The 14,797-nt window shown below is 43.6% G+C and overlaps 1 protein-coding gene across 1 annotated transcript in view; it reads left to right on the top strand.

Annotated features, from left to right (window-relative positions):
- EPHA5 (EPH receptor A5) overlaps positions 1 to 13,237 on the top strand; it is a gene marked incomplete at its 5' end in the record, with an annotated part of 51,006 nt that extends 37,769 nt beyond the window's left edge. Inside the window, 3 exons of the mRNA XM_008946031.1 lie at positions 1,390 to 1,583; positions 4,522 to 4,677; positions 13,053 to 13,237. Of these exons, the coding sequence (XP_008944279.1) occupies positions 1,390 to 1,583; positions 4,522 to 4,677; positions 13,053 to 13,158 (456 nt within the window). The remainder of the gene's footprint in view (positions 1 to 1,389; positions 1,584 to 4,521; positions 4,678 to 13,052) is intronic.
- Between the last annotated feature and the right edge of the window lie 1,560 nt (positions 13,238 to 14,797).

Genomic DNA, 14,797 nt, shown 5'->3' with positions numbered 1-14,797 from the left:
TCAGACTTCTTTGCTGCCCTTGGAGAAGATTACAAAGCCTCGCCTAACTTCTCTACTACGTACATCCTCAGGGTGTTTGAGGTTACTGCTACTGCTGCTCAGCCAGCCTGGCTCATTCCTGTGACTCTTCCACTTGGCTAAAAGCCCTGTGGTGGAGGACAATTTGACAGAGATCTATGCAGTCCTGCATTTTGGAGCCTTCTGAAATGCAATGCCAGCCTGATGCAGCTCTTCCTCTACTGTTCACACAGGGACTAAAGATCAAGAAAACAACTTCCATGTTAACCACAGAGCCTTCTTTTTAAACATAGGATGTTTTCAAATCATGAGCTGATGCCTAGAATGAATGGCATCTGAGGCAGTCCTTGGTCGAAGTGCTGTGGTTTTCCAAATAGCAAATAGCTGCTTCCAGCCCCTTTTGGACAAGGAGTCTTGGGAGCAGAGGGTGTGAAGATGGGCTGCTGGGACTCTCTTGGCTTAGACACAGACACTTGTGGCTTGAAACTGAAGCTGCGTTCTCCTGAAAATTGTAATGATTCAAAATGGGAACTGCTGGACTTGGAGCCCTGCTGTAAATCTGCCCCAAACTGGGGAAAACAAGTTGCTTTCTTCCATTCTGCCCTTATTTATTCATTTCTGCCTTTCAAGAGGGCAGGCAGCACATGTGCATACCACTTGTTTTAGATATAGAGCCATAGAAGGCTTGTATTTGAAATCACTGCAGCAACCCTCCCCTGGTTTTAATTTACATACTCTTGGGCTGACATTTTAAATTCCTGGCAGAAGTGTGGCCACAGTAAGAAATGACTAGACCCAGACAGTATTGAATGATATATGAGATGGTTGTTCTGCCTCTGCCTTGAATCCATCCATCAATTAGCATTCAAAGTCTCTTTTGAAATACAGTCAGACTTTTATTACTGTAATACAAATTTGTGGTCTAGCACATGCCTTTTCATTTAAAAAGAAGCCAACATCTGAATAAACAAAATCACTGCACTCCAAGAAGATGCCAGAAAGCCCTGTAGGCTGCTTTTCGTGGACTTAGGGTAGGCGCTGGGAGTTTCCTAGTATATAACCTACAGACCTCAGCTGAGCTTTGAACAAGTGCAACCTGGCAGCCTGGCCCCCTGGTTGCAGCAGTGCCTTGGCTTTTCTAGATTCCTTTGGCAGTGACCAAAAATGAAGTTATTCAACCCATCCCATAGAAAATGTGAAAGATAATGGGATTTACTGGATTTCCCTCTTGTGTGCAGAGTTGAGGGGCGGTGGGATTTTATACAAGCATATGCTGGTCCAAAGGTTCTCTGTTTAAAGTCACATGGCATTTGGGAAGAAGGTGAGAGGAAGGGAAAGCAACCCCTCAGCCTCGTGTTTTGTCTCCCGTAGGTGATTAAAGCTGTGGAGGAAGGCTATCGCCTGCCAAGTCCCATGGACTGCCCTGCTGCTCTCTACCAGCTAATGCTTGACTGCTGGCAGAAAGACCGCAACAGCAGGCCCAAGTTTGACGAAATTGTCAGCATGTTGGACAAGCTCATCCGTAACCCAAGCAGCTTGAAGACATTGGTTAATGCATCGAGCAGGTACAAACTCGGGCCGGAGCCATTTCTCAGAGAGAGATCCTTGTCTGAATACCCGTCCCTGGGGTTGAACTACCACTTATTATTTAGCCTGCGTGCATCCGTGGGTGGATGTTCCTCCAGCTTCATTATGTCCAGGGGAGTTTTCCCAAATCAACTTTTTCTGTTGAAGTTGGCAGGCAGGGGAGCAATTCAGTTACTCTATAAATGCAATGCTGCTGCCACAAAGAAAATTACCGTGGCCTGTCTTTCAGAAATGGGAGTTTGGGCTCTATTTATAGGTCTATGATAAAGATACCTGTGCTCTACCCCAAGGTTAGACAGGGCAAGACTTGAGTGCATGAAGGAGATAGTAAATGCTGCTCAAATTATCTGCCTGTTGACTTTATCTTGGTAAGATCTCTTGGGGAAGCTCTTAGGATGTGCAAAGCTCACGGATGTCCAAGCGCATCCTCCCACAACTACTCCCAGGCGTGCTATCCGCCACCACCAGTTCTGGCAGTCTTGGTAACGGCGAGAGGATCTCTGTGGTTCCCAAAAAGCTGTGCACAAACCATTTGCGAAAACCACATCAAGTGAACAGAGCAGCCAGTATGCAATTAAACATCAATCTGAATAGCTACATGGCTAAAAGAAAGGTAAATACAGTCAAGAAATAAAGCTGCATGTGTGGAAAAAGAGATTAATATTTTTTTAGTAAGTTTTAGCATTGGGGTCTCCATGATTCTGGAGTCTTGGAGAGGTTTTTTTCTTTCTTCATTGTAAGCACACAAGCATTACTTCTGAGCCATCTGTTGCTAATCACTCAGTCCCTTGCAAGGTCATGCAGGAGTGATGAATATAAATCATTGCTGCTTCACTGATGGCAGTGGAGTTCCCCTGATTAACACTGGAAGAGGCCCTTCAGAAAAGCTTATTCTCAGAGGAGATTAAAAAACAAAATCATTTTCCTTGGACAGGAATGAGAGGGATATAAGATGAAGTTAGACTGGTGCTGTGGACCAAAGCAGATGTACTGTTGTGAGCTTAGACCCGTCTTGTCTCCACACCTTCTGAGTCTTGCACAGCAGTACAGGGCCCATTTCACCTGTTGCAGCTGGACCTCACATCCCCATGCTGGCAGGTCCCCACACATGGCATCTCACACACTGGAAGAGAAGAAACATGAAATCTCTGTGAATTTTTCAATACAAGATCGATCTGATTCCTTAGGCTATTTTACATGCATCATTTACCATCTGAAGAAGAAATTCCTCTTATTAGCAATTAGATGTAATATCAGTCCCAGCAAACCTGCAGGAAAAGGTTTATGATAACGTAACGTGTATGATGTTTCTCTTTTATTTTCAGTTCAGAACAATAATTTTCCAGGCATCCTATGCAGTGGTTCATGCACTATTTTGTACCAAACTGTTAGGCCAGAAAAGAGGACAATATGTGCAAACCATTTCCTTGAGCTGCTAAGAACCTTGCTGCTGTTTTATTCCATGAACAGGTCCATGCAATTTCAAACCTCTCCTTTTCAGAGCTGCTGTGAGTATTTTTGATGTGGATGGAGCACGTGAGCAGCCAGGCTTTGGGACTGTGTTTCTATAATCATAGATTGCCATGCCCAGACCATAGTAATTCCAAATGAATCATAATTTCAACATACAGCAGCTGTAAAGGATTTTTTAATATATGTAATGTATTCTTTATGGAAATTCTCATTAATGCAAATAAGGGAGAAAGTCACTCTCTACATTACAGCGTGTGCATATCAGTAGGTACCTCCTGACATTAGTGATGAAAATCGACTTCTCATTATGATTACTTGGGAGTTTTGAATTCCTCATGTGTATAAAATGTTATGGGAAGTCATTATGTTCTTGGTACTGCAAGTATTCACATTTTATTGGACCTTTCAGCATTGCTATTAAATAAACAAATAATACTAATGTGCTCATAAAATATATGAAGATTCCTGAGGTGCTATAATAATATAATATCCCAGCTCTCCATCCAGTTCAAAGTCTTTTAAGTGTAATTCTCACCGTCAGAGGCTGACCCAGAAAACAGTTTTTTTTTATCTGTGGGTAATAATCTTCATGCAAGACTCATGTTAGCTGTATGTCCTAGTTTACAAAGCAGGGAACAAATCGAGTTTCTTCCCTGGCTGACCTTGGACGAGCCCTCTTTGCTCTCTGCACATCATTAGTGGGGTGGTGGACCGGTACGCAGCACGGGTCGCTCGTGCCAGGTACTGTGGTGGTGTTTCTGCTGCAGTGAAGCGTTACTATTTTCCTGCATTGCTGCTCCCGTGCGTGGCATCACTGAGCAGGTGGCAACTGCAGCGGTGAGGTCTTGAGCAAGGGTGTGGGAGCAGGAGCCCACCTCTGGTCTCAGGGCTGGAGCGTGGTTGGAGCATTGCTGCTCTCTGCAGGGCTTGCCTGATGCTGCCGGCACCCGAAATCCCCACCCCGACTCCGTGGGAGCAGCTCCTGAAGTGTTAACAGCAGCCTGCCATTGATGGCTGCTACTGGGAAATGTAATTTGGGTTTCAGCTTCCAGACACGGGAAGCTGTCTTAAGTTAATTATCAGCTTTAATCGAGGAGGAGGAAAATGGAATGAGAGGAGTGAAACCAAAGACTTTGAAGTAAGAATGGTAGAAGAGGAGGCTGCTCGTTGGGCCAGAGGTAATGGGGATGGGTGCTTGCACTCTCCTCCTCTTTCTGCGTGCAGCGAGGACCAGGAATAGCAGGAACTAGCTCAAAAGTGGGTGAAGTTATAGGTGAAGTGGTATGTTTAATACATTGCATGTCAAGCCTGCTACAGAGATTTAGGCTGCCCTAGTTACTGAAGACACAACAAAAGAGTCATCTTTACCATCTAAAAGTGTGAGTGACATTGGGTCCATCTTGATACTGATTCTGTTTGCTCTCTGTTTTTTCTTGTCTTTAGAGTATCAAATCTGTTGGTAGAACACAGTCCCGTTGGGAGCAGTGCCTACAGGTCAGTGGGTGAGTGGCTGGAAGCCATCAAAATGGGACGATACACGGAGATCTTCATGGAGAATGGATACAGTTCAATGGATGCTGTGGCTCAGGTGACCCTAGAGTGAGTAGTGCCCAGATCACTTTCACTTCATTTGCTGGAATTGCAGAGTGGGGAAAGGCAAACCATCCAAAAATACATAGGGATGAGGCTGCAGACAGGGAAGCCAGTACCCTGTTTTTGCAGTCAACAGTTTCTCTTTTACAATCTGTATTGATGATAACAAGTGCAGGCCAGACTAAAACTGATGGCCGCTACAGTGACAGCAGGTACTTTGGCTCCTTCACTCATAGAAATTAATGTTTGAATATGAATAATTGCCAGGCCATCCTCTTTGCATAATAGCAGTTGATTATTTGGGGTTACCAACAAACACAAAACCTCCACCTACTAGTAAATGCTTAGAAGCTAGAGTCCCTGCTGAGGTATACCAACTTTACACCAGATTAGCTGGTTTCACAGTTGATCTGGACATAACCAAATGGACAGTCAAGCCCAGTAAGGTGTGGAAATAGTGGTCAACATTAACAGAAAGAGGCATAAATAAAGCTGATGCATCAGAGAACCCACAGCTCTAGGGTACAGGCTCCCTGGCCAAGACTCTTCCTTCTGAATGTGCCCTTGGTTTTTGCACATGGATATGACTGCAGTTGGGGTGATATCACTCAAATGACTTGGTAAATGCCTTGGGGCTGCTGATTTGTTATGCTCCACCTTTAATTGCCTGCCTCGCTTTTGTAATGGCATCTGCACTTTCCTCCTTACTCAAACTCGCCCTAAGCCTTCCTTTCTAGGTGTGTTAATCTGAGCTTAGTTTACTGCAGGCATTAAGGCAGAATGGGAAGGATTATGCTCCGTGCTTCTTTGGAGAAGGCTGTGGTTCCTCTGACCCCATGCAGACTGTCAGTGCACAGAGAGAATTGGTAATGAGGATTAGGAGCAAAGCACGAAAAGTCCCCCATGTCCCACAGAACCACAGCACTTCTCCTATCTGTCACAGGGCTTGCTGTGCAGCTCACTCTACAGGGTAGGAGGTCCTTTGTGTGTGATGCAGGTCAGTTACATCTCCATGGAGTTCAGTTTTGCATTACATGCATGGAGGGAGTGTAGGAGCATATCTGCTTTCAGATGTTATTTGCTCCACTCACATCACCAATATTTGTCCCTTACACCTGAACTCATCCAACCTGTCTTCAGGCATTCATGTGAAAACCCTGAGCTAGGGATTGAATCTTCTCTAGCAACTGGCTAGAGAGTCAGGGTGCATGGATTTCTACCTAGATCCTTTTTTCGTGTGCCTGAGACTCTTTCATGAAGTTTCCCAGCCTAGTCCTGCAATTAAGTGCCATGTTAATTTGGCTTTTGAGGACTCCATGATTCCCTAGCTACGTATCTGACATGGCAGTGCCCAAAACCAGCAGGCTTTGGGGCTTCTTTTAGACTAGTGGCCTACAAACGCTGATCAAGGAAAAGGTTCATCCCCAGGGTGGTCAGAGTTGACGTAGCAGAAAGACCTAGCCAGAGGGCAAGGAGGAAGAAGGATAGGATGAGGTAGTAATTTATGACAAAATGAAAATTTTGGAGCATTCACCTCTACTGTGACACCTCAATCTTATAGCCAGAGCAAGTTCTGGTAGAAAGTGCAAATTGTCTAAAATATATCACAGACTTGTTGCTGTTTGGCTGAATTAATCATATCAAAGAGGAAAAGTAGGTTTCACAAAAGCTTCTGTTTTTTTGTTCTTTAGAATTTTATGCAAGTTTAAGAGCTGTAAAAGAAGTGTTCAGAACTGAAATGCTTTGCTTTGGGTCAGAGAAAAACGTTGAGTTTGAACCAAAGTGAATGGTCATTTTTGAGAGTAAATTAAAAGTTCATTTACTCAGGAACCTTTAAATAGTCTTAGCATCTATCTGTGCTGACACAGTCTTAACATCCCATCTCATGACAAAACTCCAGTTTTCTTGAGTGCGACATTTCAGATTGTGAAATTATCTCCTTAATTTGGCTTAAAAATTTAAATACTTCCTTATATTTACTCTGTGATATTCCAGAAATTTCAAAAGTATCCCCCAAAATCTTTTCAGGCTACCCAAAAAGTACTTCAGAATGATTTTTCTTATTGGCAGTGAACCAAGAAATCCATTATCTCTACAGTTCTAGCCAGAAAGGCAAGTTGGTTTAAGAATCTTTAAATAAGCTTATACCTGCCAGAGATGCTCTGACCCACTCTAGCTGCAAACGGCCTCTAAGGCCCCTTCCACAAGATCCCAGCATGTTCTGGATAGCAGAGATGTCATCCTACTCTGGTCCTTTACTGGCCCCAGTGGAGACAACATGTCTGAGCTGCTCAGCTTCAGCTTTCTTCCAAGCTTTTGCACCAGTGCAGAGAGACTTGTGCCTGGGAGCCTGGGGGGAGCTTCTGGGTTTTATTTTGGGTTATTTTTAGGCTGAAAGATGTTTTGTGAATCCATCTTGATCTGAAATCAGTTGAAACTGAAAAAAAAAGGTTGAAAATAACTCCAGCTAGTTAGTTATCCATGACAGTAAATAAATTCCCCCCTGGCTGCCTTGGACAGAGATGCTTGCATGAGTCAGGCTTCATCCTTGAATGGCTCAGACCACGCACCTTAGCATGGCAGTGCTGGCTTAGCAAGAAGGCTTGACCCCATTTGGGTCTATTTTTGGGAGAACTGTGGAAGGTTCATTAAAAAGCCAACTAACCATCCAAATCAAGACTTGGTTCTCATCCCTCTCCGATACAGTAAAAGAAGACAAAAGACCAGATTCTCGTCTGATAAAAGAGGAAAAATCATCATAGTGGCTTAAGAGGAAAGGTGTCCTTTGTTGAAGACCTGAACCATGTGCCCAGGCTGATGTAAACTGTCAGATTGCCCTTAAAATCAACAAAGTAAGGGAGAGAAATGGCTCCTGGGTAGGCTCAGCTGAGACTCTCATGGGTTCTCCAGAAAATAAACACCATAACAAGCAAAGTTCTTTGAACGTTAACATATTTGGGGTTTTGGTTTTCTGGAGATTTTAATTTTTGTCACCTCGTAAAAGGGGATAACAAAACATTTTGTACTCTGCAAAGGAGAATTCAGATTAAATGTTCATTGTCATTTTTAATCGAGGCAACTGTTCAGTATATTCCAGAGCTGGGACTTGGGGGGATCAGGTGAAAAGATAATCTGAACATCTGAAAGTAGCTTGCTTTCCTCAAATGATATCTGTAGAACATTCTTTACAATTTAAGAGGTTGCCTTCAAATACCATCCAAAATCATCTTAACCGGATTCAAACTCTGTAGGAGACAGATGTGGAAATAGATGGAGAAAGGAGAAATGGATAATTGCTGCCAGAAAAGGCAAGGGAAAAAAAAAAAATATAAATAACTCCTAAGATCTACTGAAAAAAAAAGTTAGTAGCACTGTAGGAGGGGTTGGCCATAATGCTGACCAGATGGGGGACTATGGGCACCCAACTTGTGGTGTTTTTACAGGACCTGGTTGAAATGGTAGAAGTTCAGAATTTTTTTTTTTTAAAACCCCACCCTCACCCCCAGGCATGCAAAGCAAAATCTCAGTTACTGTCCTGCTTCTTTCAAATGGATGGCTTGATGCATTTATTCCAGAAAAGAGTAGTAGTAGTGAAAATTTCTGAAAGAAAAAGATTAAAAAGCTAAAACCAGTGAATATCACCCCAAGTCCTGAGCTCTGCCTACTTAAGCAAAGACCTGAAAATGTATGTGTTCAAAGAGTGATTTCTACATTTAGCTCTAATTCTTGCAAAGGGATGAATCACCTTGTGAAAAGTGGAGCCTCACCCTCCACCCCCTCTTTCCAACTGGATATCAGACTTGAAGGCTACCTTTCCAGTGGACCAGACCTGCTCTTTAAACTTGTGGACCACCTAATGACTTTGAGTGTGTCTGGAGCTCTTTCAATCCACTGCAAGAATAACTTTACCAGGACAATACTCAAGAATAGATAGATCCATGACATGAGTTTCAGTCTGACCCTTGACTGGACCAATTACTACTTACCATGTGGACTACATACTTCCACCCTTTGAAAGATCTGTACTCACTGAATCTCAGGACACTCTGATGTTTGTTATTAGATGAAGAGCTCTGAATATTTGTAATAATATGTGCTGTGTTGCTTTGCGTTGTATATATTTTTCTTCTAAAATAAAATAAGTTATTTATTAAAAGTTATATTTGATGAAGAGTATTTAAGAGTTCACCTGCTCTAGATGCTTATTCTTAACCTGAAATCTCGGTCCTAAGATTGTGATATTACATCGGCTTCTGAACAAATCAATTCTCATCCCCTAATCATGTAGGACAGGAATAACGAGTAAGAGCAGATGAACTCTTAAAAAAAAAATAAATTGGTTTTTAAGTCCTTGTTTCATGCAAAAGTCCCTAGCAAGTGGATTCCTCTAGCGTCTTCTGAAAGTCTTTGAGGTTATTCTTCTTTCCCCTTATTCAAACTGCCAACTAACTCCATGAGTAGTCTCAGTCTGCATGGGCAATTGTAGAGTTACACCACATGAAGAAGAGTGGTGAGATCTGGTCTGGATGGGAGATGAAATGCAGAATATCTGTGGTAGCTTGATGGCTGCTGGCCATGGAGGTCTTTCAGGAACTTGGCCCTTTTGCTTGCATGACTAACCAGTTGGTGAGGGGACTTTGTATTTTATGTGGCAACCCAGTCCTAGTCTACACTGTGTTTGACAAATTGGTCCATGGTGTGTAAGTAGTTCTGTTTGTAAATAAAATGTTTTAAATATATTTCTTACAATGTGGAGACCATGAATTTGAGCCTTGCAAATGGAGGATATCGCAGGGAAGGGGATACCATGTTGTCCCTGGTGTGTCACAGCTGGGCTTTCATGCAAGGTGGTTGTAAGAGAGCAGAATGCATGTAGCTGTATACAGGCTGGTTTGGATGAGCCGACACAAATTTTCCTCTTTATTTCCTTGGCTTTTTGGTCAACTTAGGTCAGCCTCTTAGTTCTGTGTTGGCAAGTGGTTAAACTTCCTGCCCGTTTCCATTTGCAGCCTTATCTGAATGAAAGAGAAGTGAAAAGGGGTGATTTCTCCCTAAAAGAATAAAAGTTCTCTTATTGCTGTGGGGTGGTCAAGTATTTTGAAGCAGGGAGACCCCACAGCACACAGGAGCACGTACCTCCACGGCCTTGGGGAGCATCTGTGCTGCAGCCACGCAAAACCCAACACCGGAGGTCGGGTCACTTGCACAGCAAGGTGCAGCCTGGATCCTGATCCCAAAGTGTCATTTGCTGCTGGGTTGTAGTTGTGTCTTTTCTTTCAGGGAATTACAAATCTCTTTTTTTTTTTTTTAATTTGCAATTTCTGCTGCAAAGCCCCAGCAGATACCCACACACATCGCTGCAGAGCTGAGCCCAGTGAAATGACCAGTTGGCTGCGGTAACGTGAGCCAGGCAACTCTGGACTGGAGCTTGTCAACAGTTGTTTTGCAGTCTTTTGGCACAGAAGGTGATATTTTGTGCCTAAACCAGCTGGTTTGAGCACCCGATTTTGTTGAAAATTGGCTCCTGCCATACGCCGTTTGAAGTCCTCCTAGCGCTGGATTCACGGGAGCGTGCAGCATGCTGCAAGTCACGCTTGAAAAATGGGAACTAAAGCCCCTGCCTTCTCTGGGTGGTTTTTGGAAAGTTTCGTTGCTGGCTTTGCAACGCACAGGGTGGCTTTTGAATAAACCTGCTGGTTTTATACTAGGTGAGCATCTGGCTCAGGAGCTGTTGTCTTCTGGTCCATCTTTGAAGGTGAAAGAGCCCACGGTAGCTTTTTTCCCCTCTCTGAGGAGTCTCCATGCTTTTGGCCAGTGGCTCCACATTCAAAAGGATTTGATATTCAAACAAAATAGACAGGAACCCCTGGTGAGCAGCTAATGGATTGAAACCAGAAACTCCTTTTTCTTCTTTCTCTCTTGTAAATCAATGAGGCGCTCCTCAAGGATATTGAGTTAAGGGTATACTTCAAGGGAAAAAATAAAACTGTATAGTGAGCAGGGTTTTTTTTTATTAGATTGATGGAGCTGCGTGTAAAACACCAAGACGTACATGCCTGTCTCATAGTTTCAGGCTATTTTTTTCTGCATAGCATGCAAGAGTATCAGAAATGATACATCTGTGAAGTATGTGGTGCTGGATTCTCAAAAGAGCTCAGCTTGCACTTTAGATACCTGGAAAAAAAAAAAAAAAAAAAGCTGAATTTTCAAAAAGTGCCAGCAAAGCAGCACTCAGCAGGGGGAAGATGGATGTTGGCTCTTTTAAAAATCAGGTCGTATACTGGGTTGATTTGGGTTCTTTTTTTTTGATCTTTGGTGTGAACTTCCAACTGTGCTGTGTACATAAAATAAATTGCATGTAACAATAGCATTACTACATTTTCCGTCATTATTAACATGGGTTGCTGAACTAGTTTCACAATTCAGTGGAGGCAGAAATGAAAGCATGTCCCCCTGAGAAGGTAGACACCTTTTGCAGATGCTGCAGACTTTTCTCTGCCAGGTAAGGAGTGTTGTTGATGTGTCTTATTGACCTCCTTTGCTCCGTGGCCCTTACGCTGTGATTTCCCCTATGCATCGGTGAGATGCATTACTGAAAAAGGGTATGATAATGAAATGAAGTGTTTAGCCTGGAGCAGAAAATCTGGTATTTTCCAAATCAAAAAGCTGAAAGCGTGACAGTCCTCGGGGAACAACAGATCTAGCTTCTGGCTTCAACCAGCTTACGTGTTAACATATCAGCCTTTACTCAGGATTGCTTTTTGCTCAAAGCAGTGTTCATCTATGTAATTTTTGGATGTGGATGGTTGGTTCTATTTGCACAGGAGTCTCTGTCCAGAACGTGAAGCTGCTGAGAGAGGTGCACCTCCATGGGCAGCTCACATGTTATGTGGAAGCTTTTTGGTGGTCATTGTGCGTGTTCACTTGCAGTCCAGCATGCAGCCATGCTGTGAGCTGTAAACCGGGTTTGCAAAAAGTCTCAGGTGGTGGCTGGGCTCCCACGTGCTGCTGGCAATGCCTAGGCCTTGCATGTGCCAGCCCCACCCTTGTGGTTTCCAAAAAACACCTACGTGTTTGTGGAGATCACATCCCCCTGGCTTTTGATGGAGAGCTTTCACCTAAAAGACTTGCACACAGGGAGTCAGCAGCTCTGGGATTCACATATGTATTGGCAAGACCATAGAGCCCTACTTTGAAAGCATCTTTTATTCAATCCAGCGTGGAGGTAGAAAGTGAGGGGCTGATATTTCTCTAGTGGAAGTCTTCAGATAAAACACCATGTCTCCTCTTAAGTTGAACTACTTCTCTTAAAAGCCTCTCTGTCTTGCCTTGGAAATACAGATGCACCTGTCTTGATGTTTCTTTGGAGCTTTTATTCCTACAATTTCTTTGTTAACACCTTTCCCCCTAGAAGGAACTTCCTACAGTTATGCTCTGCCATAATCCGTGGCCTTACCTGGCTTTAAATGCGTCATTGAGTCTGATCACCCAAGGTCCTGCTGTACTATCTCCTAGGGGACAGCTTGTCGCACTCCTCTCTTTGGATGGGATAAACGGTCCCCTGGAGGTGCCTCTTTCACGTCGTCAACATGAACCTTGGTGATTACCTTCATCTATACACCTGAATTTTAGGGAGCTGAGCTTCTGAGAAAACAATCTTTCCTGCTAATCCTGCATTTCACATAAACTACCTTATTTTACAGCTCTCCTGTAATGGCAGCCTAGTAGACAGACTCCACACAAATGCCTTTGGCTGGTAGAACTCACCCCCCAGAAAAAAATATCAAACATGGGTTTACGGGAAGATTTGCATAGGCCCAGAGGGGAGCTGCATTGCCAATTTCTGATTATTTCAGGAGTCATTGGAGTGGTGGCCATGCTCGAGGCTTTTACTGTTCAGCATTCTGTAGGAGCTGGCTCTAGGATTGCGGTTTGTGTATTTTTAGCTTTGCCTAGCACAAAGAGGAAGGAAGCGTGGATTGACCTCGCTCTTCACTGCTCGTATCTAAGATCAAATACCAGCTTCTCCCAGGAGAAGAGGAAACTGCAACACAGGCTTTCTTACATGGCATTTCTCTTGGAAATTGGACTTTTCATGCCTAGCAGAGTCCTTAGCCAAAGTTGATGCTGACACTTTGCTGTCTGGCTTTTCTCCTTGGCCAGTGGGGTGATCTCAGTCAAATCATGTCACCTCTCCAAGATGCTGTCAGTCATTTAAAAAAAAAAAAAAAAAGAGTAAAATTAAAACTTGCCCACTAAACTTGACTTTGGGAGCTGCCATTGGTCAGAGGTAGGCACTGGAAGCAGCATCGGCGCGCGTGGTGTGTGCGGCGGCGTGTGCCTGAGCAGTCCCTGGAACCAACGTGTGCTTTCTCCCACAGGGATTTGAGGCGGCTGGGAGTGACACTTGTTGGTCACCAGAAGAAGATAATGAACAGCCTTCAAGAGATGAAGGTCCAGTTGGTGAATGGGATGGTGCCGTTGTAACTGTTTTAAAGTCACTTCCTCAAGTGGGTCGGTCCTGCACTTTGTACACTAGCCCTGAGATTTATTTTGACTAAAAAAAGAAAAGAAAATATAAAAAGGGAAATTCAGTGGTTTCTATAACTGAAGGACATTGGCCTCTGGCGCAGTGTTTCTAAAGCAGTGTTTGACTATAAAGTTTTCCTTTTCTTCCTATTTGTGTCCTCATTTTCATGAAGTAAATGTAAGATGCATGGAACGTGGAAACGAATCTGCTGTACGTGAGGTTAACCCGTCTCTTAAGCTTCAGCGACAACAACAACAACAAGCCTTCCCACCACAAGTTGTCTGTATGTGGGAGGTATCTATATATATAGACATATATATAGCACCTTTATATACTGAATTACAGCAGCACATGGCAATGCTTCCAAGGACTGACTTGAGCGGAGGAGTTTTGTAGCTGTTCATGGGCTCCCAAAAGCTGCGGTTTACTGAAGTTTAACTTCGAGTCTTACTTGTCTACAGAAGTGTATTGAAGAGCAATATGATTAGATTATTTCTTGATAGATATTTTGTTTTGTAAATTTAAAAGAAGAAAAAATGCTGTTACACAGCATTAAATTATAGAGACTAGTGTATAAACATGTTGCTTGCTCCATGGCAAATACAATACAGGGTGTATATTTTTTTTTTATTTCCTCCCTCTGTGTTACCAAGTTCTTTTTGTTTGCTCTTCTGGGAGGATAATACATGATGAAGATGTATATACTGTACAGTTTGCTACGCATCAGGTACAAGATTTGAGCTCTTTCCTTGGTTTGTTCTTTTTTTTTTTTTGTCCTCTTTTGTGTTGTCTCCCTTTCGTGTTTCCATTATGCTTTGTATTTTTGCTGCTGTTTGGTTTGAGCAACATATAAAGCCTTCAGGAGTTTTGATTACATGTATGAGGTAGCAGGAGTCTGCTTAAATAAAAGCATTATCCTTTCCACCCTGGGCTGGGGACATCCAGAAGAAGAAAAGTAAGAACACCTGATTCCCAGTGGCCTGCAGTGAAAATGTGGCATCAGTTTTCATGTGTATGAGTCCTGCTCAAAGATGGCACAGGATTGCCTCCACACTGACATTTCCAGCCCAGTAGCTATCCGCCAGTGCAGCTCTTGCCCATGTCCCCGGAGCCCAGGAGAGAAACCACAAGGTGGCTTTAGGCAGAAGGAAGGGGGTTTGCTGTTCCCTGTCTCATTACAGGGGTTAAGTCCTGAGGCGCAGTGTGGATGCAAGCCTGTGGTCGTTCAGCATGGAGATTTTGCAGTATTTCCCCCAAAGTGGTGGTAGTATTTCTTTGGGAAATGTGCTGTCCCAGGTTGTCTCTCTGGGCATTTTTGGTTTGGGTATGGACCTGGCCACTTGGGGGCACAGCACAGAGAGGAGGGAAGAGTAAAGCAGCTCATCATGGTCACAGAAGTGGCATCCAGTGGTCAAGAAGGTCCCGTCCTTCTTGGATGGCACAGCTCAGGACAGCACTTGGTTGTAGGTGGGGTTCAATGTGTCCATTAAAGCTCACAGCTGCTGTTTTCAGAGGGACCTGAGGGCCACCTGATCCCCTGGGAATCCCACCTAGAAACAGTGTGGGGCTATCCTCCTCCTTTTGTTGTAGGTAGGA

Source organism: Merops nubicus, unplaced genomic scaffold (assembly GCF_000691845.1).
Source record: "Merops nubicus isolate BGI_N331 unplaced genomic scaffold, ASM69184v1 scaffold16198, whole genome shotgun sequence".
Lineage (NCBI taxonomy): Eukaryota > Metazoa > Chordata > Aves > Coraciiformes > Meropidae > Merops > Merops nubicus.
This window is presented reverse-complemented; position numbering and strand designations above follow the sequence as displayed.